The sequence below is a fragment of the Oryx dammah genome, unplaced genomic scaffold (assembly GCF_014754425.2).
Source record: "Oryx dammah isolate SB20612 unplaced genomic scaffold, SCBI_Odam_1.1 HiC_scaffold_29, whole genome shotgun sequence".
Lineage (NCBI taxonomy): Eukaryota > Metazoa > Chordata > Mammalia > Artiodactyla > Bovidae > Oryx > Oryx dammah.
In genome coordinates, this window is record NW_024070213.1 from 67686752 (window position 1) to 67714144 (window position 27393).

Genomic DNA, 27393 nt, shown 5'->3' on the forward strand with positions numbered 1-27393 from the left:
GGGCGATGGGCGGGGCAGATGAGCCGTGGGCGGGTCCGTTTCTGGTGACTGCCTCCAGCCGCGCCTGGGCCTGCTCCCAAAGCCAACAGGACTGCGGCGCAGAACGGCAGTCTAGTCCTTGGCCCATCTCCATGTTGGTGGTGGCCTGAGCGGAAGCCTAAGTGGGATGAGGCTGACGCGGAAGCGTCTCTGCTCTATTCTCATCGCCGTGTACTGCCTCTTCTCCCTCTACGCCGCCTACCACGTCTTCTTCGGGCGCCGCCGCCGGACGCCGGACGCGCCTTTGCGGGGCCTCAGGAAGGGGGTTGTCCCGGTGCGGGAGAGGCGCGGCCGAGGTAGGACACCGGACCGGGGCCTCTCTTCTCGGCTGCGCGCCCGGGCGCGGGGCTGAGGGATGGTAGGGGCCAGGATAGCTGAGCCACGCTGCCACCAATCCCGCTCTCGGGTCCAGGATGGCTCCGGGGCGCACTTCTCCTATTCCAGCTCTCGGTAGCCACCCCAGGCCTCGGGATTGGAGGATATAGGAATGCTTAGGTCCTCGCCCAAATCCCACATGCTGTCGCCACTCCCCACCCCTGGGGCTAACAGGTGCACACACTTTTAAAAACACATCTTGAATATCCAAGATGTTGTCACAAAATGCCAGATTCTCTGGAATGCCGCTGGCCTAAAGACGTCTATACCCATGCTGAAACAAAAGAAAGTGAAAAGTGAAGTCGCTCAATCGTGTCCGAATCTTTGCGACCCCATGGACTGTAGCCCACCGCGCTCCTCCGTCCATGGGATTTTCCAGGCAAGAGTACTGGAGTGGGTTGCCATTTTCTTCTCCAGAGGATCTACCTGACCCTGGAGTGGGTTGCCATTTCCTTCCCAACCCTGGCGTGCGTTGCCATTTCCTTTTCCAGAGAATCTTCCCGACCCAGGGATCGAACCCTGATCTCCCACATTGTAGGCAGACGCTTTACCGTCTGAGCCGCCAGAGAAGCCTACTGAAGCAAAGAGCCTTCTCTAATCCTGCGGAGACTTCAGAAGACTAGCGTGCTTTAACTCCAAGTTTTGATACCTTTGTATTTTGTTACCTATGTCAGGATCGGACTCAGGCTTATTTCTACCTTCTTTCAGAATTTTGCACAATAGTATCTGAAACTGTTGGACACTTTTCATGTTGAAGTCAAGTTTTATGTATAGTTTGCATAACTTATATACAATCTATATAGAATTGGCAAAAGTTAGGCTTGTAATAATACATATTACTGTACCTAGTTATTTTAGAAGGCTTTTTTGGGGAGCCTAACATTTTATTAACATTTTATTTCAAGTTCTTTTGGGGTAATGGTTCAGTCAAAATTAAGTTCTGATTTCCTTTTTAAAATTTTTATTGTGTGTTTAACCTGTTCAAATTCTCTTGCTTAATCTCTGAAAAATTGAAGTTAGGATGCAGCTAAAACTCCCTGACTTTCCAGGTGGCTGAGTGGTGAAGAATCCACCTGCCCGTGCAGGAGATGTGGGTTGGATCCCTGGATAGGAAAGATCCCCTGGAGAAAAAAAAAAAAGTAGCAACCACTACAGTATTCTCACATGGAAAATCCATGGACAGAGAAGCCTGGCAGGCTGCAGTCCATGGGGTTGCAAAAGAGTTGTACACTACTTAGCGACTAAACAACAACATCTAATTTAAATGGCTTAGATTTATCTATAACTGATGCTCTGCGAACTTCCTGATGTTCAAGCTGGTTTTAGAAAAGGCAGAGGAACCAGAGATCAAATTGCCAATATCCGCTGCATCATGGAAAAAGCAAGAGAGTTCCAGAAAAACATCTGTTTCTGCTTGATTGACTATGCCAAAGCCTTTGACTGTGTGCATCACAATAAACTGTGGAAAATTCTGAAAGAGATGGGAATACCAGACCACCTGACCTGCCTCTTGAGAAATCTGTATGCAGGTCAGGAAGCAACAGTTAGAACTGGACATGGAACAACAGACTGGTTCCAAATAGGAAAAGGAGTACGTCAAGGCTGTATATTGTCACCCTGCTTATTTAACTTCTATGCAGAGTACATCATGAGAAACGCTGGACTGGAAGAAACACAAGCTGATATCAAGATTGCTGGAAGAAATATTAATCACCTCAGATATGCAGATGACACCACCCTTATGGCAGAAAGTGAAGAGGAACTAAAAAGCCTCTTGATGAAAGTGAAAGAGGAGAGTGAAAAAGTTGGCTTAAAGCTCAACATTCAGAAAATGAAGATCATGGCATCCAGTCCCATCACTTCATGGGAAATAGATGGGGAAACAGTGGAAACAGTGTCAGACTTTATTTTGGGGGGCTCCAAAATCACTGCAGATGGTGATTGCAGCCATGAAATTAAAAGACGCTTACTCCTTGGAAGAAAAGTTATGAGCAACCTGCATAGTATATTCAAAAGCAGAGACATTTACTTTGCCGACTAAGGTTTGTCTAGTCAATGGTTTTTCCTGTGGTCATGTATGGATGTGAGAGTTGGACTGTGAAGAAGGCTGAGTGCCGAAGAATTGATTCTTTTGATCTGTGGTGTTGGAGAAGACTCTTGAGGGTCCCTTGGACTGCAAGGAGATCCAACCAGTCCATTCTAAAGGAGATCAGCCCTGGGATTTCTTTGGAAGGAATGATGCTGAAGCTGAAACTCCAATACTTTGGCCACCTCATGCGAAGAGTTGACTCATGGGAAAAGACTCTGATGCTGGGAGGGGTTGGGGGCAGGAGAAGAAGGGGATGACAGAGGATGAGATGGCTGGATGGCATCACTGACTCAATGGACGTGAGTCTGAGTGAACTCCAGGAGTTGGTGATGGACAGGGAGGCCTGGCGTGCTGCGATTCATGGGGTCGCAAAGAGTCGGACACTACTGAGCGACTGAACTGACTGACTGACTGATGCTCTGCCTTATTGATAACACTTGTTACTCTTTTTATAACACAGAACAATCTACTTTGAGAAGTGAAGAATGGAATCCTTGGGAAGAAGATGAAAAAAATGAACAACAACACAGACTTAAAACTAGCCTTCAGATAGTAAATAAGTCCACAAAAGAGGAAAAACACTTCCATGTACAAATCTGGGGCAAAGCTGCCATTGGTAAGTTAATGTTTAAAGCTCAGATATGTAAAAGCATCATATAAAAGCAATATTAATACATTTAAAGTCTATTTCATCATTTGTTAAGATACCATGATACATTTTTTCACTTTTTCCAATATTTCATTTCTGTTTTTATTAGACAACATCTGTGTAAACACACACAAACATACACACATGCACCTGTCTTTAGCAGAGCACATCTTTATTTGTAGACACAAAGAGTCAGTTGTGTGAACATCATTATATTAAAATGCCTATGTCAACTGTATTTCATAGAACTATGTGTTTATTAGACACTTGATGCACAAGTGTAAGATGTGGCCTCTGACGTTAATGGCCAAACAAGTTTAGGAAACACTGAACTGAACAAAGTTAAACAAGGTTCTTTGTTGCAGAAACTTTGTCAGAGGTTTTAATATGCCAGTGTTCATTATGAATGCCTCGGAAGGGGATATAGTATATAGTTGATTAAACTTGGTTGCCCACTAAAACACTTTTTCTCTGAATATCATGAGAGTATAGTGTTCCATATTATATGATATGCTCAATTAGAGAATGGGACCCTCAATGACAAAAGAGTCAGAAAGAACTTAGTCAATTAGAAGTGAGCTTTTTGGCCATTAAACATGAGTTAAATATACGTACAGTAAGGGATATGGATAAAAGGTACCAGGTGAAAGGAAAGTAAACAGAATAGTAGTGCCTGACCCATAATGTTTCATAAATTCATAAACATTTGCATACATATATACATCTTTGAAAATTACTGATCTATAAAGTTCAAGTACCCAGACCCAGACCTCTAATCATCAAGTTCTAGCAATTTTTTTCTCTATTAGAATCTGTCATATTAATTTCTTTCTTTAAATTTCCACTTCCTCATTCTAGTTTTTAATTAAATATACTTAACAGTTTTCATGTTACTAGACTTTTCTGATTTCAATCTAATAGGCACAGAGTGGTCAAATGAGCTTTATCAAGCATTGCATTCATCAGCCTATTCCCCAGGCACAGTCATAGGATACCAGTTACAGAAATTCCCATTCAAAAGGGAGAAAATGGAAGAAGAATGGAGTCACAGGTTTAAGCAGGTTTGATATCCAACCACGCAAACTCCATTAGGTTTAAAGCCCTGGGAGTGAGTAATGTATGGCTCAAACGTTCTTTCTGGATTTTTCAGCTCCATGCTTAGGAAGTCATTCTTCCATTTTCAGGAAGGTTAGCATGTGTTTGCAGCTCAGTAGCTTTATCAGCCTGTTTCCTGCTGTTAGGATTTGGGGAATCCAATAACCTTGTTTCATTTAAACTCTCTCTCTGTCCCTTTAAGTCCAAGTAGGCAGTGTTTCTATTAATATAATGTTCTCAAGAACCATGTCAGTCTCCCATATGTATGTCGTAAAGATTCGCTTTATTAGACAAGAGTTCCTCCCTAGGTGTTTCCTGGTTAACCCCATGTCTGTTTCTAGCTTCTGCTGATAATGGCTAAGGAAATCCACAAATCAACACCTAATATTTAAAAAAAAAAAAAACTCTATGTGACTGAATATTCTGACCAGACATTAACAAAAGGATGTCAGCTACATCTTTAGCCTTCCATTTTCAGGAAGGTTAGCGTGCTTTCTTGACAGTGAATCCCCTAATTTTTCCTCTCTTTTGCAATCTGAAGAGGCTGAGAATTTCCAAAATCATCAAGTCATGATTCCTTTTTGCTTAATTTTTTTCTAAGTCTCTCTTTTCAACTCATATCTTACTGTAATCAGTGAGAAGAAATGAGGCCACAGCTACAACTATCCAAGTTAATCATTTACAAGTTCTGCTTTGCACGTAAGTGCAGGAAACAATTCAGCTAAACTTTCTACTTCTGTTTATAACAAAGATCTTCTTTACTCCAATCTCTAATAGCATGTTCCTCACTTCCTTTTGAGCCCTCACCAACAGCACTTTTAATGTGCCTATTTCTTCCAACAATCGGTTTATGATGATTTTTATATTCTCTAAAATGATACAGGTTTTTTCCTACTATTCTCCTAACTTTCTCCTGAGTTCTCACCAGCTGAGTCACTAACATCCATATTTCTACCTACAGTCTGTTTAAGTCAATCTAATCTGACTTAAGTGTTTTTTAATCATTGTTCTCAAAATTTTTTCAACCTTTCCCCATTACCCAGTTGCAAAGCCACTTCCAGATTTTTAAGTATTTGTTACAGTAGCATCCCATTTCTATAGCTACATAATATGTAGTTTCCTTTAGCTGCTATAACCAATTACCAAAAAGTTAGTGGCTTAAAACATTTTTTATTTAAATTTAATTATTTTTAATTGGAAGATAATTGCTTTACAATGTTGTATTGATTTCTGGTATACAACAGTGTGAACCAGCCATAAGTATACATATACCCCTCCCTCTTGAACCTCTCTCCCACCCCACCCTCCATCCCACCCCTTTAGGTCATCACAGAGCACCAGGCTGAGCTCCCTGTGTTATATAGTAACTTCCCACTAGCTATTTAATTTACACACTGTAATGTATATGTTTCAGTGCAACTCTCTCAATTCACCCCACTCTCCTTCCCCTACTGTGTCCACAAGTCAGGAGACCACCTGCAGTGCAGGAGACTGCCTGCAATGCAGGAGACCTGGGTTCTGCCCCTGGGTTGGGAAGATCCCCTGGAGAAGGAAATGGCAGCCCACTCTGGTATACTTGCCTGGGAAATCCCAAAGATAGAGAGGCCTGGCAGGCTACAGTCCATGGTGCTAAGAGTTGGACACAACTTAGCAGCTAAACCACCAACCACTACCATGGCTGAACAACATTCCATTGTATATAAAAACAGCATATATTTTTTAATCTATAATTGACTTATAAGTTTCAAGTGTACTACATAATGATTTAATATAGGTGTATATTGTGAAAGGATCAGTACAGGAAGTCTAGTGAACATCCATCACCTCACATAGTTAAAACTTTTTTCTTGTGATGTGAACTTTATGATCTACCCTCTTAGCAACTTTCCAATATGCAAATACAGCATTATTAACTTTGGTCACCATAACTTTATTATATTACATCTCTGAAGGCAGAAGTCTAAAGTGTGTCCTCAGGCTGTATTCCATTTGGCTGCTCTAGAGGAGCATCTGTTCCTTGCTTTTTACTGCCTTCTAGAACTGCCTTCATTCCTCGACCCATGGCCCCACCTCATCCTGACTTCTCCTTCTTCCTCAAACCTCTTTCCCTCATTTTGACACTCCTGGCTCCCTCTCCTGAGGACCCTTGTGATTATATAGGACCCACCCAGAACAACAGACTGGTTCAAAACTGGGAAAGGAATATGTCAAGGCTGTATATTGTCACCTTGCTTATTTAGCTTATATGTAGAATACATCATGTGAAATGCCGGGCTGGCTGAATCACAAGTGGAATCAAGATTGCCAGGAGAAATATCAAGAACCTCAGATATGCAGATGATACCACTCTAATGGGAGAAAGCAAAGAGGAACTAAGGAGTCTCTTGATGAAGGTGAAAGAGGAGAGTGAAAAAGCTGACTTAAAACTTAACATTCAGAAAACTAAGATCATGGCATCTGGTCCCATCACTTCATGGGAAATAGATGGAGAAAAAGTGAAAACAGTGGCAGATTTTATTTTCTTGGACTCCAAAATCACTATGGACAGTGACCACAGCCACAAAATTAAAAGATGCTTGCTCATTAGAAGAAAAGATATGACAAACCTCAGTTCAGTTCAGTTCAGTCACTCAATCTGCAACCCCATGGACTGTAGCATGCCAGGCTTCCCTGTCCTCAAACTATGTCCATTCAGTCTGTGATGCCATCCAACCACCTCATCCTCTGTTGTCCCCTTCTCCTCCTGCCTTCAATTTTTCCCAGCATCAGGATCTTTTCTAATGAGTCAGTTCTTCTCTCATTGGGTGACCAAAGTATTAGAGTTTCAGCTTCAGCATCAGTCCTTCAGTGAATATTCAGGACTGATTTCCTTTGGGATGGACTGGTTTGATCTCCTTGCAGTCCAAGGGACTCTCAAGAGTCTTCTCCAACACCACACTTCAAAAGCATCACTTCTTCAGTGCTCGGCTTTCTTTGTAGTCCAACTCTCACATCCATACATGACTACTGGGAAAACCATAGCTTTGACTAGACGAACTTTTGTTGGCAAAGTAATGTCTCCACTTTTTAATATACTGTCTAGGTTGGTCATAGCTTTTCTTCCAAGGAGCAAGTGTCTGTTAATTTCATGGCTGCAGTCACCATCTGCAATGATTTGGGAGCCCCCCAAAATAAAATCTCTTGTGGTTTCCATTGTTTCCCCAACTATTTGCTGTGAAGTGATGGGCCTAGAGAACGTATTAAAAGCTAAGCACCAAAGAATTGATGCTTTTGAACTGTGATGCTAGAGAAGATCTTGAGAGTCCCTTGCACAGCAAGGAGATCAAATCAGTCAATCTTAAAGGAAATCAGCCCTGAATACTCTTTGGAAGGACTGACGCTGAAGCCGAAACTCCAACTCATTGGAACAGACCCTGATGCTGGGGAAGATTGAGGGCAGGAGGAAATGGGGGCCACAGAGGATAAGATGATAGGATGGCATCATCGACTCAACGGACATGAGTTTGAGCAGACTCTGGGAGATAGTAAAGAACAGGGAAGCCTGGCGTGCTGCAGTCCATGGGGTCACAACGAGTCGGACATGATTTAAGGATTGAAGAACAGCAACAACACCCAGATAATCCAGCACTGAACAACATCAACATGTAGATAATCCAGCATAATCTCTACACTTTAGCATCCTTATCTTAATCGAATTTAGAAAGCCTATTTTGCTTTCTAAAGGTAATGTATTTACAGGTCCTAGAGATTTCATCTTTGGCCATCTTGAGTTGGGAGAAAGCGTTACTCAACCTACCGTATTTGGAAGGCTTTATCTGATTAGCCTAGTCTTTTAACATGGGTTTTTTGTGCATGTCTTTACCAGAGTGTGGTGAGAATGTACCAAAACACATCTTCCAAGGTAACTTTTTAGTTACATTTAGGTAACCGGGCTCCCCAATTACCTCACTGTCTCCAGAATACTCTCCTCTTCTCTCAGAGCTTTCATATAGGTGAAATCCTAATAAAACATAGGGGCTGGCCTGAAGAGATAGGATGCAGTGGCAGTTGTCTGCAGACGGCATCATGTAGTGAAGGATGTGTGCTCAGTTGGGAAGGAGGTAATATCTCCTTGATATACTGAATGTATATGCATACATGAGACTCTCTGGTTCTATTTGGCATAAGATGGTAAATCTATCCCCAGCTTGTTACAGTATAGATACAGTTCTAATCTAAGGTAACTTACGCACTGTAATATAACACATTTCAGGATAAGACAGATAGTCCAGTGATACTTAGGGGTTTCTCAAATTTAGAATCAGAGTTTATTATCTTTAATATATCCCACATTTTGCTACATTTTACACTGACAACATCTGAGTTAGTCTCTTGTACATTAGCTGCCATTGATGATTTTGAGCCCAAAGAGGAATAGAATCTGATTTCTGATCAAATAATATGAAAGAGCAGAGCATAAAGTCATCTCACACAATAGAGTAAACCAGATGGTAAATGCTTTCATTTTTTGTTTTTTTAATTATCAGGTTTGTATCTCTGGGAGCATATTTTCGAAGGTTTACTTGAACCCACTGATGTGACTGCTCAGTGGAGAGAAGGAAATTCAGTTGTTGGAAGAACACATTACAGGTATTAACTGTGCAATATTAACCTTTGATATGATGCTGTACAATGTTTTATATCAATACCAGAAGAAAACTCAGAGGAAAATATATTCATAGAAAATATTTCCACTTTAATTTGTGAAGAATGGAGAATCTCATGAATATATATTTGTAGTTATAGCTCACCTTAAACATTTTCTTATAAAATTGGATGTTACAAAATTCTGCTTTTTTTGGAATTCTATACATGTTTTATTTTAATCAAAACATTTCTGATTATATGGAAAAGTTCATGCTCTAAATTTTCTAACATTTGGTTATTAATAAATATTTAACTGTCTATCTTGGGGAAATGATACATGAACAAAGTGTTTTTATTTTTCTCTTTCATGTAATAGAGTCACATATTTTTATAATATTCACATAGTAGCTAAAGCTACTGCTATTAGTTCTGAAATTTTTATCCATTAAAACATTTCATATATGAGTTCTATCATGATTTGATAGTATAGATTACCATTTTACTGCAATATTCAGAAATCTTTTTTTAGATTAAATAAAACCAATGTATTATGAAGATTTTTTTTTTGCATTCTTATTTTTATAACTGTGATTGCACATTTTCTGAAGGTTTTTAAAGAGCATTAGGACAATTTTATTTAGAAAAATTGTGGCAATGAAGTAATACTGTTTTCTATTAGATTTTGCTTTCTAATTGAAATAACCAAAAATAATTATTTTAAATGCTTATTTCATTTAACAGTTATATTATTCAGGGGAAAAAAATGTGAACTAACAATTATGGCTTGCATTAGGATTCTATTTATTTCCCACAGAGATTAAGAGGAAAGGCTATGGTTAATATGATGCTGGGAAAGGGCAGGAGGAAAAGGGGATGACAGAGGATGAGATGGTTGGATGGCATCACCGACTCGATGGACATGGGTTTGGATGGACTCCAGGAGTTGGTGATGGACAGGGAGGCCTGGCGTGCTGCAGTTCATGAGGTCGCAAAGAGTCAGACACGACTGAGTGACTGAACTGAATTGAACTGAATATGAGGTTCATTTGACTTTTCACTGCTCTTTTAATTCTTTATTTACTGTATACTCACTTAGAAATCAATTTCATTGCATGTATCTTTTCAAAGAAATCATTCATGAAAAGCAAACAGACTTTTAAATCATCATTGGTAATGATTATTTTTCCTTTTATCTCCAGGCTTATAGATGGGATTATAGATGTAATCCCACTGAAGAGTTTATACATAATTCTAACATTAAAATAGTTGGATTCAGGTGTCTGAAAGTAGATGTGTGTTTTGCATATAAATCTAACATTTTGCTGTTTTAAATGTAAGCATATGTTATGAGTATTAGTCTAGTAGACCTACCTACAACATATAGAATTTCCAAAAGAATTATTTAAAATTTATTGAGACGTTAACATACAGTGTTATTATATTGATAGCAAAGATTTTGAGCAAATAGTCTTAACTCCAAAAAGAAAAACTCATTTCCTGTTTCCTTCTGAAATACCTGAGATTTTATATTATGATTAAATAGCCATGCTATTTCCTTTTAGATTTCAAGAGAACTGTGTATTCAGGGAAGTTCACTGTTACAGCTGATTTTTGTAAACAACTTACTAAAGGTTTAGGCTCACGGAAAGTAGCATATATAATTTATCCAAAATTAGTAAACTTCTATGAAATTGCAGTTTTGAGTTGAATCAGGCTTCATGGGTACTAACTAAAATGTTTTGACGCATTCATTTTTTACTTTCCCAAAAGTGAGTTGGAAGTAGTGGCTCATCTTGAAGATACAGAAAGAGTTTCTGAATTCTATCAAGGTCCTTTAAATAAGCATAAATACATTCTATTTAAATAAACCTTTAAATTTGCAAAGAACTTATATTATTTAATTTTAATTTCACAACAGTTCTGAGGCAGAAAATAGAAAGGATATCATCAGTGTTCCAGGGTAAATCAGGCTCCTGAATGCTTATTCTTAACAATTCCTGGCCCAAATGATGTAATCCAAGATACCAGATAAATAATTCAGAATGGAAATAGAGCTATCAGACAGTCCCTGTGCTTATATCGGCCTGACCAGCTCCTTATTTCCTTAAAGGCCGGCTATAAGTGACACTTAAATATCTGGGTGTTGTTTGATTAAATGAGGAATTAAATGTGGGAGATAGCTGTATGTAGCACTTCATGTTTCAGAAGGAAGGAAATGAAATGACTCCTTGTTCACCACTGAGTCCATACCATATATAGTCTGTGCTTAGGATGTGAGCAGTTGGACACATGTGGGGCAGACTGAACCTGTGATTCAGCCTGGTGAAGTCCTGTCACCTCTGGACAGGGTAGCAGTGTGACTGAGTTGTTAAGGGCACAGACTCCAGAGCCAGAATATCTGAGTTCCAGTTCCAGCTTTACCTCTCATTAGTTGTCTGACCTCGGGCAAATTTTTTAACCTCTCTGTGCCTGGATTTCCTTGAGTTTAAAATAAGGCAAAAAATAGTTTCTATTTTACAGTATTCTTTTGAAAATTAAACGCATAATAGGTATACAGTGCTTAGACCAGTATCAGGCACATAGTAATCACTGTAGAAGTCTTGTTACTAGTTTTATTATATTTACTCTACTTAAATAGGTATTGCACCATCTCTGTATCTTTCAGTTCTCCTTTTTCTGTGTTTCCATCATTGTCTATTATCTCTCCATCACATAGTTTCCCAACAAGCACCTTACTGATACATTTTTTATGTTAATGTGTTCAGTTATGTTACAAGCTAGCATGGAACCCATTCATCTCTTGAAGAAACTTTGCCTGTCTCTACTCACCTCCATCATATGCTCATTTATAGTTTAATTTCATAGGGAAACTTATTTTTAATTTCTTAGGAGGAATCTTCTGTTCATTGTGGCATTTGCTTTATTCCCAGAAGACTGCCTTCAGAATTCTGTAATGTCCCTGTGCAGGCATTATCATAAGATATATAAATGCCTACCCATTTGATAAAACAAAAGTTAGATGCTAAGTTGCTTAGTTCATTATTGTCTAAATTCAGTTATGGTATTTTCAGTGAGCATCTGATCCTCATGAAAAAGGTGAACATTCTTTAAATATCATGATAGAATAAAATATGTCTGATCCTATTTTAGAATTTCCAGGTATTGCTATTATAAGAAGTTAATGAACTCACTACTCATTACAATTAGTGAAAGCATTTGTAGATAATATTAATGGTTATATTATATTTAAGTCATATACTGGATCATAGATCAATACAGATCTCAAATAAACTTTTCATTGCGAACCAAAGATATTGTAGTTAATTTTTCATAATGCCCATTCTCCCTCTCCAGCCAGGCTAGTAAGAGGGTGGGAGTGTTTCAGCATAAACACTGAATTAGGAAGGCATGGAGTCATGGCAGTGATACTGGCCATGAGAATGGGGTGAATTGCAGCAGCTATTCAAAAGTAAGGGCCATTCATGAGTTTGGCATACCTATTTGATAAAACTGAATTTTCTAAAACTATCAGTCTAAGAATAAAATAAAATAAAATAAAAGTAATGCAGAATCAATGGCTGAGAGCTATGTGTATGGTTTAGTTTGTGCACTTATTATTGATCAAGGCATTTGCCAGTCTCTTAGCTGGCAAATTATTAATCTTATCTGTAACTCACTTAATATAGTAACATACAGCAGTGTTTCAGTAGCACTTACTGAATTTAGGAAAAATGAAACAGTATTTACACTGGATTCTAAAAAATATGTTTTGCTCACGTTCAGCTTAGAATTCAATATTCAGATTTCTCTGGACTATCTAAGTATCGAAAGTACTTATTGGGAGGAAAGTTTTTAACTGAACCTATCTAATAGTCGGACATGACTGAGCGACTTCCCTTTCACTTTTCACTTTCATGCATTGGAGAAGGAAATGGCAACCCACTCCAGTGTTCTTGCCTGGAGAATCCCAGGGATGGGGGAGCCTGGTGGGCTGCCGTCTGTGGGTTCGCACAGAGTTGGACATGACTGAAGCGACTTAGCAGCAGCAGCAGCAAAAGTACAAATATTGAAGAACAGAAGTTCTGACCATTAAATATATGCTAGGAATTCTAGAAGAGGAAGTTAAAATTCCATGTATAGCTCCATAAATACGTTCATTTTTCACAAATGGATATTTGTGACTGATGCATGATTCATAACTTTAGGAAATGAAAGCACGATGTTTCATCATGAATAAATATACTATAATATCTTATACATATGCCTTAGCATGCATGCATGCACACATGCATGCTCGGTCATTTCAATTATGTCTGACTCTGTGACTCTATAGACTGTAGCCCAGCAGGCTCCTCTGTCCATGGGCTTCAGGCAAAATACTGGAGTGGGTTGCCAAACCCTCCTGCAGAGGATCTTCCCAACCCAGGGATTGAACTCACGTCTCCTGCGACTCCGACATTGCAGGTGGATTCTTTAGCGCTGGGGAAGCCCACATATGGCGTACTGTATAGCTGGAAATTTATTACTAAATTGAATTTTGTAATTTGATTCATATTTTAAGTGCAGTAGGAGAATTTAAATAAATCGGTAGAGCAAAATAACTCCCTTAAAGAGAACTACAGCTTACTTATTTGACATTTACTGAGTTGCCTGCTAGTTGGTTCATACTAGGTTCTGAAGATCTCAAAGTGAATAAAATACTTTTCCCTCAGGGAGTTCATATACTGGAAGCTGAGATAAATACATTAATAACTTTGAATCTTTATACAGAGCATAATGATAAAGACGTGTATATTCCTTAGTTGTTAGGGAAATATAGAGGGAAGGTCACTAAGTCAATGTAAGTAGAGTTGGGGGTATGGCACCTATCAAGAAAGGCTTCCTAGAGGAGGTGATAGCTGAGCTGAGTCTTAAAATATTAGAATTAGAATTCGAATTTAGAAAGGCACCAAGAGGAGTGACTATAGTCCCAGCAGAGGCAGTATCAGAACTGATACACAGCGTGGTTTGTGCACAAAATTTCAGGCCATTCAGAACCCCCAGAAGATGAAAATGGGGTAGAGTAGCTGATATTGGAAGTGGAGGGCAAGGGCCAGGTCATGGTGGGCCTTGTACGTGCCACATTAAAGCTCTTGGACTAATTTATTGTTCAGTGAAAAGCAATTGAGGATGACTAAGCTAGATAGTGTGGGATTGTCATGCGTTTCTGGTGTTGATGTCTCTAGTAGCTGCGTGGAAAAATGATTTGAAGGAGACAACTGAAATCAAGCAGACCACAACTTTGCATTAGAAAGCTCTTAAGTATCCTGCTGAGATATAAATAAGGGATGAAACTGGAAAGTGGTATTCTGACAGAGCCAGGAATTTGAGAAACTGAGGGGCAAAACTATCGGAATTTAAGGATTATTAGATGAGAGCAAGAATCAAATGTGACAGTTCCCTGGTTGCTAGCTTGCATGACAAGATAGCTAGTATGCATTCAACATAGACAGTACCAGAAGAATAAAAGCAGATTTTTCCCCTCTTCTCTAGCCCACTGCACAGCAACAGCCTAACCCCCTTTCACAGCAGACAATGCTGCCTATTTCCTCGAGAATATCCATAACTGTCTCCCTTAACTAGCTCCTCTAACATTCATGTTCATGATCTCTAAGTGATCTCTCACCTAACCTTCTCTTTTTCTTAGCTCTCAGATGGTGAGGTGATTCCCTAGCTCAGCATTAACTTCCTCTACCTGTGCATCCTTTCTACATACTGCAAGACCTTGCTCCATCGGTTACTTCCTTGCTCGCCGCATCTTCAACCTTTCACTTATTATTACTTTCTTGCCTTCTTATCCACACTTTCAGAAGAGTTGTCTAAGCTTACTGTCCCCACTTACTTTTTTTGTAAATTTATTTAAGTATAGTTGATTTATAATGTTGTATTAATTTCAGTATAGCAGAATGATTCCGTTAAACACACACACAGACATATATACACATACATTCTTTTTCATACTCTTTTTCCATTTGGGTTTATCACAGGATGTTCAATATAATTCCTTGTTTATCCTTCTGTATATAATTGTTTACATCTGCTAACTCAGACTTCCTGTCCATCTTCCCTCCTCCCCGTCCCCCTTGGCAACCACAGGTCTGCTCTCTATGCCTGTGATTCTGTCTCATAGATAGGTTCATTTGCGTCATATGTTAGATTCCACATGTAAGTGATATCATATGGTTTTTGTCTTTTTATGACTTAGTTCACTTAGTATAATAATGTCTAGGTCCAACCATATGGCTGCAAATGGCATTGTTTCATTCTTTTTTATGGCTGAGTAGTATTCCATTGTGTATATATAGCACATCTTTATCCTTTCATCTGTCAGTGAGCGTTTAGGTTGCTTCTACATCTTGGCTACTGTGAATAGTGCTACTGTTGACATAGGAGTCCTTGTATCTTTTTGAATTACAGTTTTCTTTGAATATATGCTCATAAGTGAGATTGCTAGATCATATGGCAACTCTATTTTCAACTCTAGTTTTAGTTTTTTGAGGAACTTTCATACTGCTTTCCATACTGGCTCTACCAACTTACATTCCCACCAACAGTGTAGACAATCTCCCTTTTTTCCATACCCTCTTCAGCATTCGTTAATTTGTAGACTTTTTAATGCTGGCCGTTCTGACTGTTATGAATTTTGAGTTGCACTTCTCCCCACTGAACTTCTTACTGTCCCCTTACTTCTCATTCAGTTCTCAACTCACTGCAGTTTGACTAGCACACCTCCCAGCACACACATGCACACAACTATCTGAATTGTACAGGAAATTTTTTTACCCCTAAAGTTTCTTTATCTAAGTCCATGTTTCCCAGATTATGTACTAAGGTACCCTGGGGCACCACAAAATATTTTTAATATTTGTGGGAATGACAGTTACACTTCACATCAGTCAAACACCATGCAAACTACTAGTTTGAGGTAGTTCACATTTCAACATTAGATCACCCTGTATCCACTTCAGAGATGTGACCCATTTGTGGAGCTGAGTTTCTCATGATTGCTGTGATCAGATCCAGGTACCACTCAGAAATCAAAGTGGAATAAGCAGTGACTGTGGCAGTGTCCTCTCTGATTCCAAGGTTTGAGAAGTTGTGTAGTGCTTCATAGGTACACACATCCCATTATTAAGCATGTGTAGTTAGTTAAGAGCAAAGAGTCGGACACGACTGAGTGACTGAACTGAACTGAAATAGGAATATTGCGTTTTTCTTCAGTGTATGCATGTTATTTTTTAAGTGGCTTCTAAGCTCTTGGACAGAAATACTTAACAAGTTATTTGAATCTAACAACTTAAAAAACATTGCTCATTAATCATTACTCATTATTTTTGGTTTGGTAGATACTATGAAAAAATTACTAAAACACTGAAATTCCTGGGAACCAAAAAAATTGGGGAACTTCTGATCTATACCTTGGCTCCACAGAATTGACCCCAGGGCTTTGACCTTTATTTGAACATGGCCTCAAGGTCTGGAAAACCAGCTGGTCAGCGCGTGAGGGGTGACATGCCTGCTTGCTGGAATGTGAGAGCCTTCTGCAAAAAGGGAGCTGTAGAGACTCTACAACGGGTCAGATGTGCCCTGAATAAATCATGCTTTGGTTAATTTGCATGGATCAGTAAAATTAGAAGTATTCCTCCCTATCCCTTCATTTTGGGATCTTCACTCCATCATTCGGGATCTTTCACTGTGGCATGTCGACTCTCTAGTTGTGGCTCATGGGCTTGGTAGTTGTGGCATGCTGACTTGGTTGCTCCGCTGCCTGTGGGAATCTTAGTTCCTTGACCAGGGATCAGACCTGGGTCCCCTGTGTTGCAAGATGGATTCTTAACCATTGGACCACCAGGGAAGTCCCCCTGCCTGTAACTTTGGTGGTTTAGTCACTAAGTCGTGTCCGACTCTCTGCAACCCCATGGTCTGTAGCCCTCCAGGCTGCTCTGTGCATGGAATTCTCCAGGCAGGAATACTGGAGTGGATTGCCATTCCCTTCTCCAGCCCATAGCTTTAAAGGAGACAAAAATGTTCATGTCTACCAATAATAACTATTTTAAATTTACCATAACTATCCTCATCATCTCTAAAGTGCTTTCTAGCCCCTCAGATTCTGCAGATTCTCCTAAATGACTAAATGATCACTGAATCATTTGGCATCTTCCTGTCCAAGGCAAATTCAAGAAAAACAGTTTTGTTCCCATAGCTTATCATCACTGTAGAACAATGTGATAAAAATCACACAGTACATACACACACAAAATACATATTTATATTTTGTGTTTTGACTAATATCTACTAATTTGAGCCAACCATAGTGTCTTGGGAAAAACTCAAGCTCTCAAGTTAGATCTTGATTCAAATCTCAGTGTTGCCATCACAGGCTGTGTAACTTCAGCCTGATTTCCCAAATACAAAATGGGGGCCTAATGTCCTCTGCAGAGTTGTTGTAGAGGTTAAAGGAGAACCTGTGCTGAGTGCCTTTGTACCATGTATAAAAAAGGCATTTAATAAATGTTAGTTTTTTATCCCAAATGATAATAAGCAATAAAAGCAGGATTTCAACATATTTGTACTAAATATTTAAAGATTCTAGAAAATTATTAAAAAATGGTTGAGCAGGTTGCAGAGAATCCAGGACCATCTAATTTTACCATAGGTTAAATGGTACTTTTTATATTTAATACAATTCATTTAAAATATTTCAGTGGTACTGGTTGTTCAAAGCAGCACATAATATGAAAATGTGAGTTATGAAATGTACCTACTCCTTTTATGATATTTTTAAATACTTTAAAGAATAGGGGGTAATACAATAGATTCTCATTTATCCACTACCTGGAACCAGGTGGCACAGTGGTAAAGGATCCAGTGCAGGAGACAATAGCGATACATTTTCAATCCCTGGATAGGAAAGATCCCATGCAGAAGGAAATGGCAACCCTCTCCAGTATTCTTGCCTGGAAGATTCCATGGACAGAGGAGCCTGACGGGCTACAGTCTACGGGGTCACAGAGTTGGCACTACAGCACACCCACACACAGAACTAGCAGCTTCTGGCTCTCAGTCCTATTTGCTTCAGATATGTAACTTTCCTCTTAAAAGAATTAAACATTTCCAATAAAGGCATTAAATGCTCTCTTCTTATTGTTCCTCATGTCCTTTCCTCTCCCTTCCTCCTCAGAGTCAGTCACTGTCGTGAATTTGTTATATATCTTCCCATTCAAATTTTTATATTTACACTTTTACTAGATATATAAACAAATTTTTTTCCTGTGGTACTTTCAAATTTGCATATAATTAATCTATCTACAACCAAAACTTGCCATTAATCTACATCTCTGTCCCACCTCCAAACCCATTCAAAAAAAGTATTATAGAAATTGTTTCTAGGAAGAATATGGATTAAGTCTCATTGTATATTTTACATAAAATGACATAGAACTTCTGGTACCAAACAATTTTGTTCTGTTCTTGTTTGTCTCTTGTTTTTCTTTGGTTTTTAACAGCTTCATCACTGGTCCGGCTGTGGTCCCAGGGTACTTCTCTGTTGATGTGAACGATGTAGTCCTGGTTCTAAATGGAAGAGAAAAGGCGAAGGTCTTTCATGCCACCCAGTGGTTACTTTATGCACAGAATTTAGTGCAAACTCAAAAACTCCAGCATCTTGCTGTTGTTTTGCTAGGAAATGAACATTGTAATAATGAATGGATAAACCAATTCCTCAAAAGAAATGGAGGCTCTGTGGAACGACTTTTCATAATATATGACAGCCCCTGGATTAATGACATGGATGTTTTTCAGTGGCCTTTAGGAGTAGCAACGTAAGTACAAATTATTTTTACATGTTTCCAGGCTCTAAGACCTGAACCAGGAAGATTGTTCTCTGTACCAGGAAGATTATATTTTAGATTTGTGATAAATGTAGTTCTTCCGAGCTCCTTGAGGCCATATGCAACCTTTTCTATGGGCAGAAATGTGGTTTGGCCTCATGCTTTGGTAATAATAGTTGATATTTTTAGAGTATTTTAGACTCTGATGAGGAGACCAGATAAGTTATATTTTTGTATTTTAGAACCCCAAGGCATAGTAAAATTTCAAATTGATCAGTAGTGCCTTAAAGAGATGTTTAGCAGTGGATGGCAGAGAGACAGATTTTCTAAAAACAATTATAGAATCTCTTCGTCTATATCTGTGTAACTATTATATAGATACTTAGTTTTCTTAAATCCTTACTTTAGATCAAGTATTACATCGAGAGCACCCTGACCCTTCGGTTTGGGAGGATTATAATATACTCAGATCTGACACTGAGACTGGTGGAGTTTGCACAGACCTCTTGCATGTGCTCAGTCATGTCTGACGCTTTGCAACCCCCTGTACTGTATCCCACCAGGCTCCTCTGTCCATGGAATTTTCCAGGCAAGAATACTAGAGTGGGTTGCCATTTCCTACTCCAGGGGATCTTCCTGACCCAGGGAACAAACACACATCTCTAGAATCTCCTGCATTGGCAGGCGAATTCTTTACCACTTCCCCACCTTGGAAGCCCTCTCCCCCAAATTAATTTATATATTATTTGGGGTTTTGGGGGTCTATCTTGTTGTTGTTGTTTAGTCACTAAATTGTGTCTGACTCTTTTGTGACCCCATTTACTGTAGCCCACCAGATTCCTCTGTCCGTGGGATTTCCCAGGCAAGAATACTGGAATGGGTTCCATTTCTTTCTCCAGGCTATATCCCCAAATTAGGGATTGAACCCATGTCTCCTGTATTGGCAGGAAGATTCTTTACCACTGAGCTACCAGTCTATCTTTCTATTAAAAGGAAGGTTGGTTAAATAATATATAATATATATGAGGCCTTTCTTTAAAATTGGAAACTTATTTTATATCATTCTGTTAATACAGGGCCTTTGAGTAACAATAAGTTGACTTCAAGTTGCCACTAGTACATACACTTCCTGATAGCAGGGATTTTTGCCTCCTTTTTGCACTACTTTATCTGTAGGCACTCAATAAATATATGTCAAATGGATGAATTATGAAATAGCTAACTAACATGGTACTTGAATCAGATATTCATTTTCTATTATTTTATCACGGGTTACAAGATGTGACCTTTGACTGCTGCCTAGTTGGCTACACAAATGTCACCAGAGAAGCACATTGACAAAACATATTCTCTGGCCTTCCATGTCCAGATTCTGACTCAACAGGTTTAGGGTAGGGAAGAAGCAAACAAAAGGTTTGCTAGATATAGCCAGGTTTAAGATGCTCTGAAAAATCTATCCTTTGAGTAGAATGTTTTGAAACAAAAGAATTATTTCTTTATAGTATACTACATCACCTATTCATACAGTATAGGAGGGAAACTCATCATAACTCTGGTACTGTTGGACAAATATCTTTCTTATAGACCAGTGGTTCTCAACCAGGTACAATTTTGCCCTCCGCCTAGGAGACATTTGGCAATGTCTGGAGACACATTTGATTGTTACAAGTGGATAGGAGGCGATACTGGCATCTGGTGGATAGAGGCCAGGAGTGCTGCTCAATATCTTACAGTATAGAGGACAGCCTCCACAGCGAAGAATTATCCCACCCAAAGGGCAGTAATGCTGAGATTGAGGAGACCATTATAGACCTAACTAATACGTTAAGCTTTGCTCTTATGTGAAGGTTGTAGTTCAGGCACATAATTTGTTGCATCTTATTCGCAAATGCCCATAAGAATGAGCCAATTGCAACAGGCCTCTCCTGTGTGGGATATAAGATTTGGAGTTTTTTAAAAATCTACTTGAAAAGCTTTTGTAATTGAAGTTCTTTGTTATAGAATAAAAAGAAACAAAATAGTGCCATTTGCAGAGATGTGAATGATCTAAAGACTGTCATATGGAGTGAAGTCAGAAAGAGAAAAACAAATATCATATAATATTGCTTATATGTGGAACCTAGACACATAGTACAGATGAACTTACTTGCAAAGCAGAAACAGAGACACAGATGTAGAGAACAGACATATGGGTAACTTATGGATACGAAGGGGGAGGGAGGGGTAGGATGAATGGAAGATTAGGACTGACATATACTCACTGTATAAAATAGATAACTAATGAGACTCTAATGTGCAGCACAGGGGACTCTTCAGTGCTCTGTGGTGACCTAAATAGGAAAGAAAACTTCAAAAAGAGGGGATATAGGCATAGGTATGACTGATTCACTTTGTTGTACAACAGAAACTAACAAAACATTGTAAAGCAACTATACTCCAATAATTTTTTTTAAAATCATGATTATTATGAATGTAGAAGATTCTTTATACTTTGAAGGTCTTAAGTTCTTCCTGTCTCATAACTTAAGATCAGTAATAGAAGTTGAAGAATATAAAAAACAAAGCACTTTAGGTACATAATTTCTGTAGCAACTTTGTAAAGGATGTCAAAGTGAGAATGTTTTTTTTAAGTCAGTAGATTCAGGAACTTTTCCAAAGTAAGCATGGAAAATTATAACTTGAGATTTAAAGAATCTTATTTTAAAATCTCTCTTTTCTACATCATCATGCTACCTAAGATGTTAGATTATGGAAATTTTGCCAATCCTCTTGTCATATATTAACTCATATGTACTTACTTTTACAGATACAGGAATTTTCCTGTGGTGGAGGTGAACTGGTCAATGCTACATAATGAAAGGCCATACTTGTGTAATTTTGTAGGAACCGTTTATGCAAATTCATCCAGACAAGCACTAATGGAAATTTTGAAACAGGATGGGAATGATAAGCTTTGCTGGGTTTCAGCAAGAGAACAGTAAGTTCTATGTTTACTTGATTCATCCATCATGTTTCCAGTCTGAGAGTTGCTTTATGTGACACTGCAGATTTCCACAGACATTTTTAACTCCATTAATACCAGTCTTTCCCCAGAAGGTACATTAATAATTAAAGCTGTGATGAAACAGTGTTGTATACATTAAAAATAGAGAGCATCTCCCATAGTCCATCTTGAAGACAAACACTGGTAACTGTCATATGCACATGTCAATTGTTAGGTTTCCTCAATAATATTTGTTAGTGAGACTTGAACACAGGAGATTGTGGATGACAATAAGAATCTTAGGTTCATCTCTGAGATGTTCAGCAAACCAGTTCAGTGTTCCCCTCACAGCTTCAGGAACCTGTTGATCCCTGAGGACAGAGGCCATTCTTTGAACCCCGAGATCTAACATAGGACCTTGCATAAAGTAGGCCAGGACAAGTGGGGAATGGATGGATGGATGGATGGATTTAATAGGGTTAACTTTCTTCCATCCTTTACATGGTGATCATGAAACAGGTGTTCATGGACTGAACGAAGAAATTTGGAGATCATTTATTTTATTTTTAAATAAACAGTTTCATGTGTAAAGCAGTGTCATCAGAGAAGTAATGCCTTTTAAAAAAATGTCCTTTTACATCTAGAAATACATTAATTGGAGCAGATACTATGTTTTAGAAAGCATGACTCTACTATAACCAAGAATACTCTACCCAGTAAAGTTCTCATTCAAATTTGATGGAGTGATCAAAAGTTTTACTGAGAAGCAAAAGCTAAAAGAGTATAGCACCACCAAACCAGCCTTAAAACAAATGTTAAAGGAGCTTCTCTAGGTGAAAAAAGAAAAGGCCACAAGAAAGAAGAAACTTACAAAGTGGAAAAGTAAAGGCAAACATACAGTAAAGGTGGGAAACCATCCACACATGAAGCTAGTAGGGAGGTTAAAAGACAAAAGTGGTAAAATCATCTATATCCATAAGAAGCATTTAAGGGATATAAAAAACAATTAGATGTAAAATATGATATTAAAAACAGTAATTGTGAGGGGAGAAGAGTACAAATGCAGGGTTTTTAAAATTCATTTGAAGGTAAGAGATCAGCAACTTAAAGTGATTAAAAAAAAAAAAAAAGGCGGTTCTTTGAAAAGATAAACCCAAATATATAAACCTTTAACAAGACTCTTAAAGAAAAAAAAATGAAGAACACCCAAATCAATAAAATCAGAAATGAAAAAAAAAAGTTTCAGCCAACATTACAAAAATACAGGGGATCATAAGAGACTACTATGTACAACTATATGCCAATACAATGGGCAACCTGGGAGACATGGACAAATTCTTAGAAAGGTAGACTCTCCCAAAACTGAACCAGAAGGAAAGAGAAAGTATGAACAAACTGATTACCAATAATGAAATTGAATCAGTAATTTAAACACTTCCAACAAACAGACGTCCAGCACCAGATGGCTTCACAGGTAAATTCTACGAAACATTTAAGGAAGAGTTGACATCTATCCTCAAACTATTTTTTTTAATTGCAGAGGAAAAAACACTTTCAAACTCATTCTACCCTATGTGATACACCACATTAGCAAAGTGAAGGATAAAAACCATATGGTCTTCTCCATAGATGCAGAAAAAACTTTTGATAAAGTTCAACATTCATTTATAAAACTCTCTAGAAAGTGGGCATAGAGGGAACTTGCCTCAACATAATAAAGGCCATATACAACAAACCAGGAACAAGACAAGGATGCCCAGTCTCACCACTTTTATTCAGCACAGTTTCAGAAGTCTTGGCCACAGCAATCAGAGAAGAAAACGAAATGGAATCCAGATTGGAAAGGAAGAAGGAAAACTGGCACTGTTTTCAGATGACGAGATACTATACATGGAAACTCCTAAAGGCACCACCAGAAAACTACTAGAGCTCATCAGTGAGTTTGGTAAAGTTGCAAGATATAAATTAACATACAGAAATTGGTTGCATTTCTATATACTAACAATTAGTGTACTATCAGAAAGAGAAGTTACTATCTTATCAAATAAACTACCTAGGAATAAACCCACCTAAGAAGGGAAAAGACCTATGCTCAGAAAGCTATGAAACACTGATGAAAGAAATTGAAGACAACATAAACAGATAGAAAGATATATCTTGTTCATCTTGTTCTCAGAATAAAAGAATTAATACTGTTAAAGTGGCCATACTACCCAAGGCAATCTACAGATTCAAGGCAATCAATCCCTATCAAAATATCAATGCATTTTTCACATAATTAGAACAAATCATTTTAAAATGTTTGGAAACACAAAGACCCCAAATAGCCAAAGGAAAAAAAATCTTAAGAAAGAAGAATGATTTGGAGGAATCATGCTCCCTAACTTCAGACTGTACTACAAAGCTACAGTCATCAATACAGTGTGATTCTAACACAAAAACAGACATGTAGATCAGTGGAACAGAATAGAGAGCTCAGAAATAAATCCACACACTATGGTCAATTAAGCTGTAACAAAGGAGGCAAGAATATACAATAGAAAAAAGACAATTTGTTCAATAAGTGATGGTGGGAAAATTGGACAGGTACATGTGAAAAATGAAATTAGAACATTCTCTAACACAGTATAAAAAAATAAACTCAAAATGGATTAAAGACCTAAACATAAAGAACAGATATTGTAAAACTAGAAGAAAACATAGGTAGAATTCTCTTTGACATAAATAACAGCAATTTTTTTTTCAGATCTGTTTTCTAAAGCAAAGAAAACAAAAATAAACAAATGGGAACCTAATTAAACTTAAAAGCTTTTGCACAGCAAAGGAAACCATCAATAGAACAACAACAAAAAAAAACTAAAGGGTTAATATCATATACATATATATATATATATATAAATAGCTCATCCAACTCAACACCAAAGAAAGCAAATGGCCAAGTTAAAAAAAAAATGGGCAGAAGAACTAAAAAGACATTTTTCCAAAGAGGAAATGCAGATGGCCAACAGGCACATGAAAATATGCTCAACATGGATACATCAGGAAAATGCAAATCAATGCCACATGTATGAGGAACAAGGGACACTGTGCCTGGAGTGGAAAGAGTGAGGGCAAAATATGGAAGTTGATTGTAGAAACAGTCTTACTCTTGATATTCCTTTGCTACCACTGAACCAGGAGGTAGAGTAGAAGTCCTCCTTGCTTCTCATTGCTGCTTCCAGACCTCTTTCCCTTTTCCCTCCCTAAAACAATATCAGTTTTGAATCTCATACCAGCAGACGAAAGTATTCACTGCTCTTTCTCTTTGAAATCATAATGGAGAGAAATAAATTGGGAGATTGACTTATACACCCTACTATAAATAAAATAGATAACTAATAAGAGTCTACTATATAGCACACAGAACTCTACCCAGTACGCTATAATGACCTATATGAGAAAAGAATCTCAAAAAGAGCGGATATGTGTTTATGTATAAATGACTTATTGCTATATAGCAGAAATTAACATTGTAAATCAACAATATTCCAATAAAAATTAACTTACAAAATAGCTCCTTTGTAAAGAAATCATATAAACCTTGGGTTTATCTCAATTCTTTGAAGAGTCTGGTTCCTGATACACTCTCATTCTGCCATTTCTCCAGCCTCATTCTTAGTGATCCCCAGGTCCACATGGATGGTCTTTCCGTAGCCTTGGTCCTGCCCTTCCTTTACTTCCTCTCCTCGAGTGATTTGGGTCTCCACTTGGCTTCAGTCATTCACTGTCATGGTCATTTTCTAGACCTCATGATTACACATACTGCAGGATCTCAAGTTCCAGCAGTTCTCTCTGTAACCATCTTTTTATGACATTCCCCCTCATTCCCTGTAATAATCTGATTTCAGCAATTTAGCTGGGACTTACAGGTCCTGTTCCCACTCCCTTTCCATTGTCCTTCACTCACCTAATCTTTACTTTCTTATTTAGCCCACTTAAACTTCATAGTCAATCATGACTGCATATACATTCAGCTGCTTCATTTCTTAATCTAGCAAACCCTAACTGGTTAAATCCAGCTCTGTTGCCTGCTCCGTACCTCCACCTGTGCAGCCACACTTGGAGAAAGGTGCTGACTGATCTCACTTGAAATATCTGACCTTGAATGTCTGGCAGTCATCCATTTCTGTTTTCCATGTGTTCTCCCACTTTCCTGGAAGACTGTTTCATACCCTCTTTTCTCGACCCAGCTGCTCTTACCTTATAACCCTATTGCTTATTTCCCTGAGAAAATAGGAGAAAATGTCTAGCTTTCCAACTAGTCTCTCAGTTTCTACCCTTGCCCCGTACAATCTGTTCTCAACACAATAGCCAAACTGATTTTGCTAAAACATAGATGAGGTAGTTACCCCTCTGATTGAAACCGTGTGATAGGGCATTCTGACTCCATTTTCTGCACCTCTCCCCTTCAGCCACCCTGGCTTCCTTGCTGTCCCTTGAAAATGCCAGGCATGTACCATCTCATGGCCTTTATGCCTGCTCTACCTTCTGTTCTCTCCCCAGATATCTGCGTGGTTTGCTCCCTCATCTCTGGCTCCACATTCAGATGCCCCTGCGTGAGACGCTCCCCGATCACCTATTTACAGTTGTAATACTACCCTACCAGAAGCTCCCTCCTCACTTCTCTGCTCTGTTTTTCCACACAGTACTTAACACCTTCTAAATAATTGGCTTGACCTGGTTATTACCTGTCTCTACCACTTGAACTGAGATACAAGCTCCGTAAGGGCAGGAATTTGGAGGGTGAAGTAGAGAGAGAAGACCTAGCACTCACAAAATTTTGGCTGTTATAACATTCATTCAGAAACTGTATGATCACTAGATTTTAAGTGTATAACTGCAAACTTCTCAAATTCTTAAACATCTTCAAGAAATCTGTTTGGGCAAGACTTGATTCATCTTTTCTGCCTGCCATCTCTATAATGTATTTACCATTTCCTGTAACCAACACTAAAAGATAAAATATTTTCTTCCACAAAGATAGGCTTAGTAAAATGAAAACTACAGTTATTTTTCTGATTTTCTAGGTGGCAGCCTCAAGAAACAAATGAAAGCCTTAAGAATTATCAAGATGCTCTGCTTCAGAGTGATCTCACCTTGTGCCCAGCAGGAGTAAACACGGAGTGTTACAGAATATATGAGGCTTGCTCCTATGGCTCTGTTCCTGTGGTGGAAGATGTAATGACAGCTGGCAGCTGTGGAAATTCATCTGCGTACCTGAATGCTCCTCTGCAGTTACTCAAGTCCATGAATGCCCCTTTCATCTTTATTAAGAACTGGAAGGAACTTCCTGCTATCTTAGAAAAAGAAAAGACTATAAATTTAGAGGAAAAGATTCAAAGAAGAAAAAGATTACTTCACTGGTATCAACACTTCAAAACAGAACTAAAAATGAGGTTTACTAATATTTTAGAAAGTTCATTTTTAAAGAACAATAAAAATTAACTGTAATTCATTGTTTTCAAGCTAAGGTCTGAGTTTCTAAATCATTTCTGATGCTGTGTATATGTGTGTGTGTATTTAGAAATGTTCTTTAAGGTACTCCGTAGACTCTAGATTATGTCCGCAGTATTGACCAAGTACAGCCTTATTGGACCACTCCTGAAAATAAAGTTCAAATGTACTCAGA

At 38.4% G+C, this 27393-nt stretch overlaps 1 protein-coding gene across 1 annotated transcript; it reads left to right on the forward strand.

Annotated features, from left to right (window-relative positions):
- On the forward strand, positions 1 to 27393 carry RXYLT1 (ribitol xylosyltransferase 1). Its single transcript, XM_040234571.1, has 6 exons — positions 1 to 335; positions 2964 to 3119; positions 8774 to 8876; positions 18419 to 18733; positions 21549 to 21719; positions 26792 to 27393. The coding sequence occupies exons 1-6, from the start codon at positions 167 to 169 to the stop codon at positions 27207 to 27209; spliced, it is 1332 nt and encodes a 443-aa protein (XP_040090505.1). The 5' UTR covers positions 1 to 166; the 3' UTR covers positions 27210 to 27393.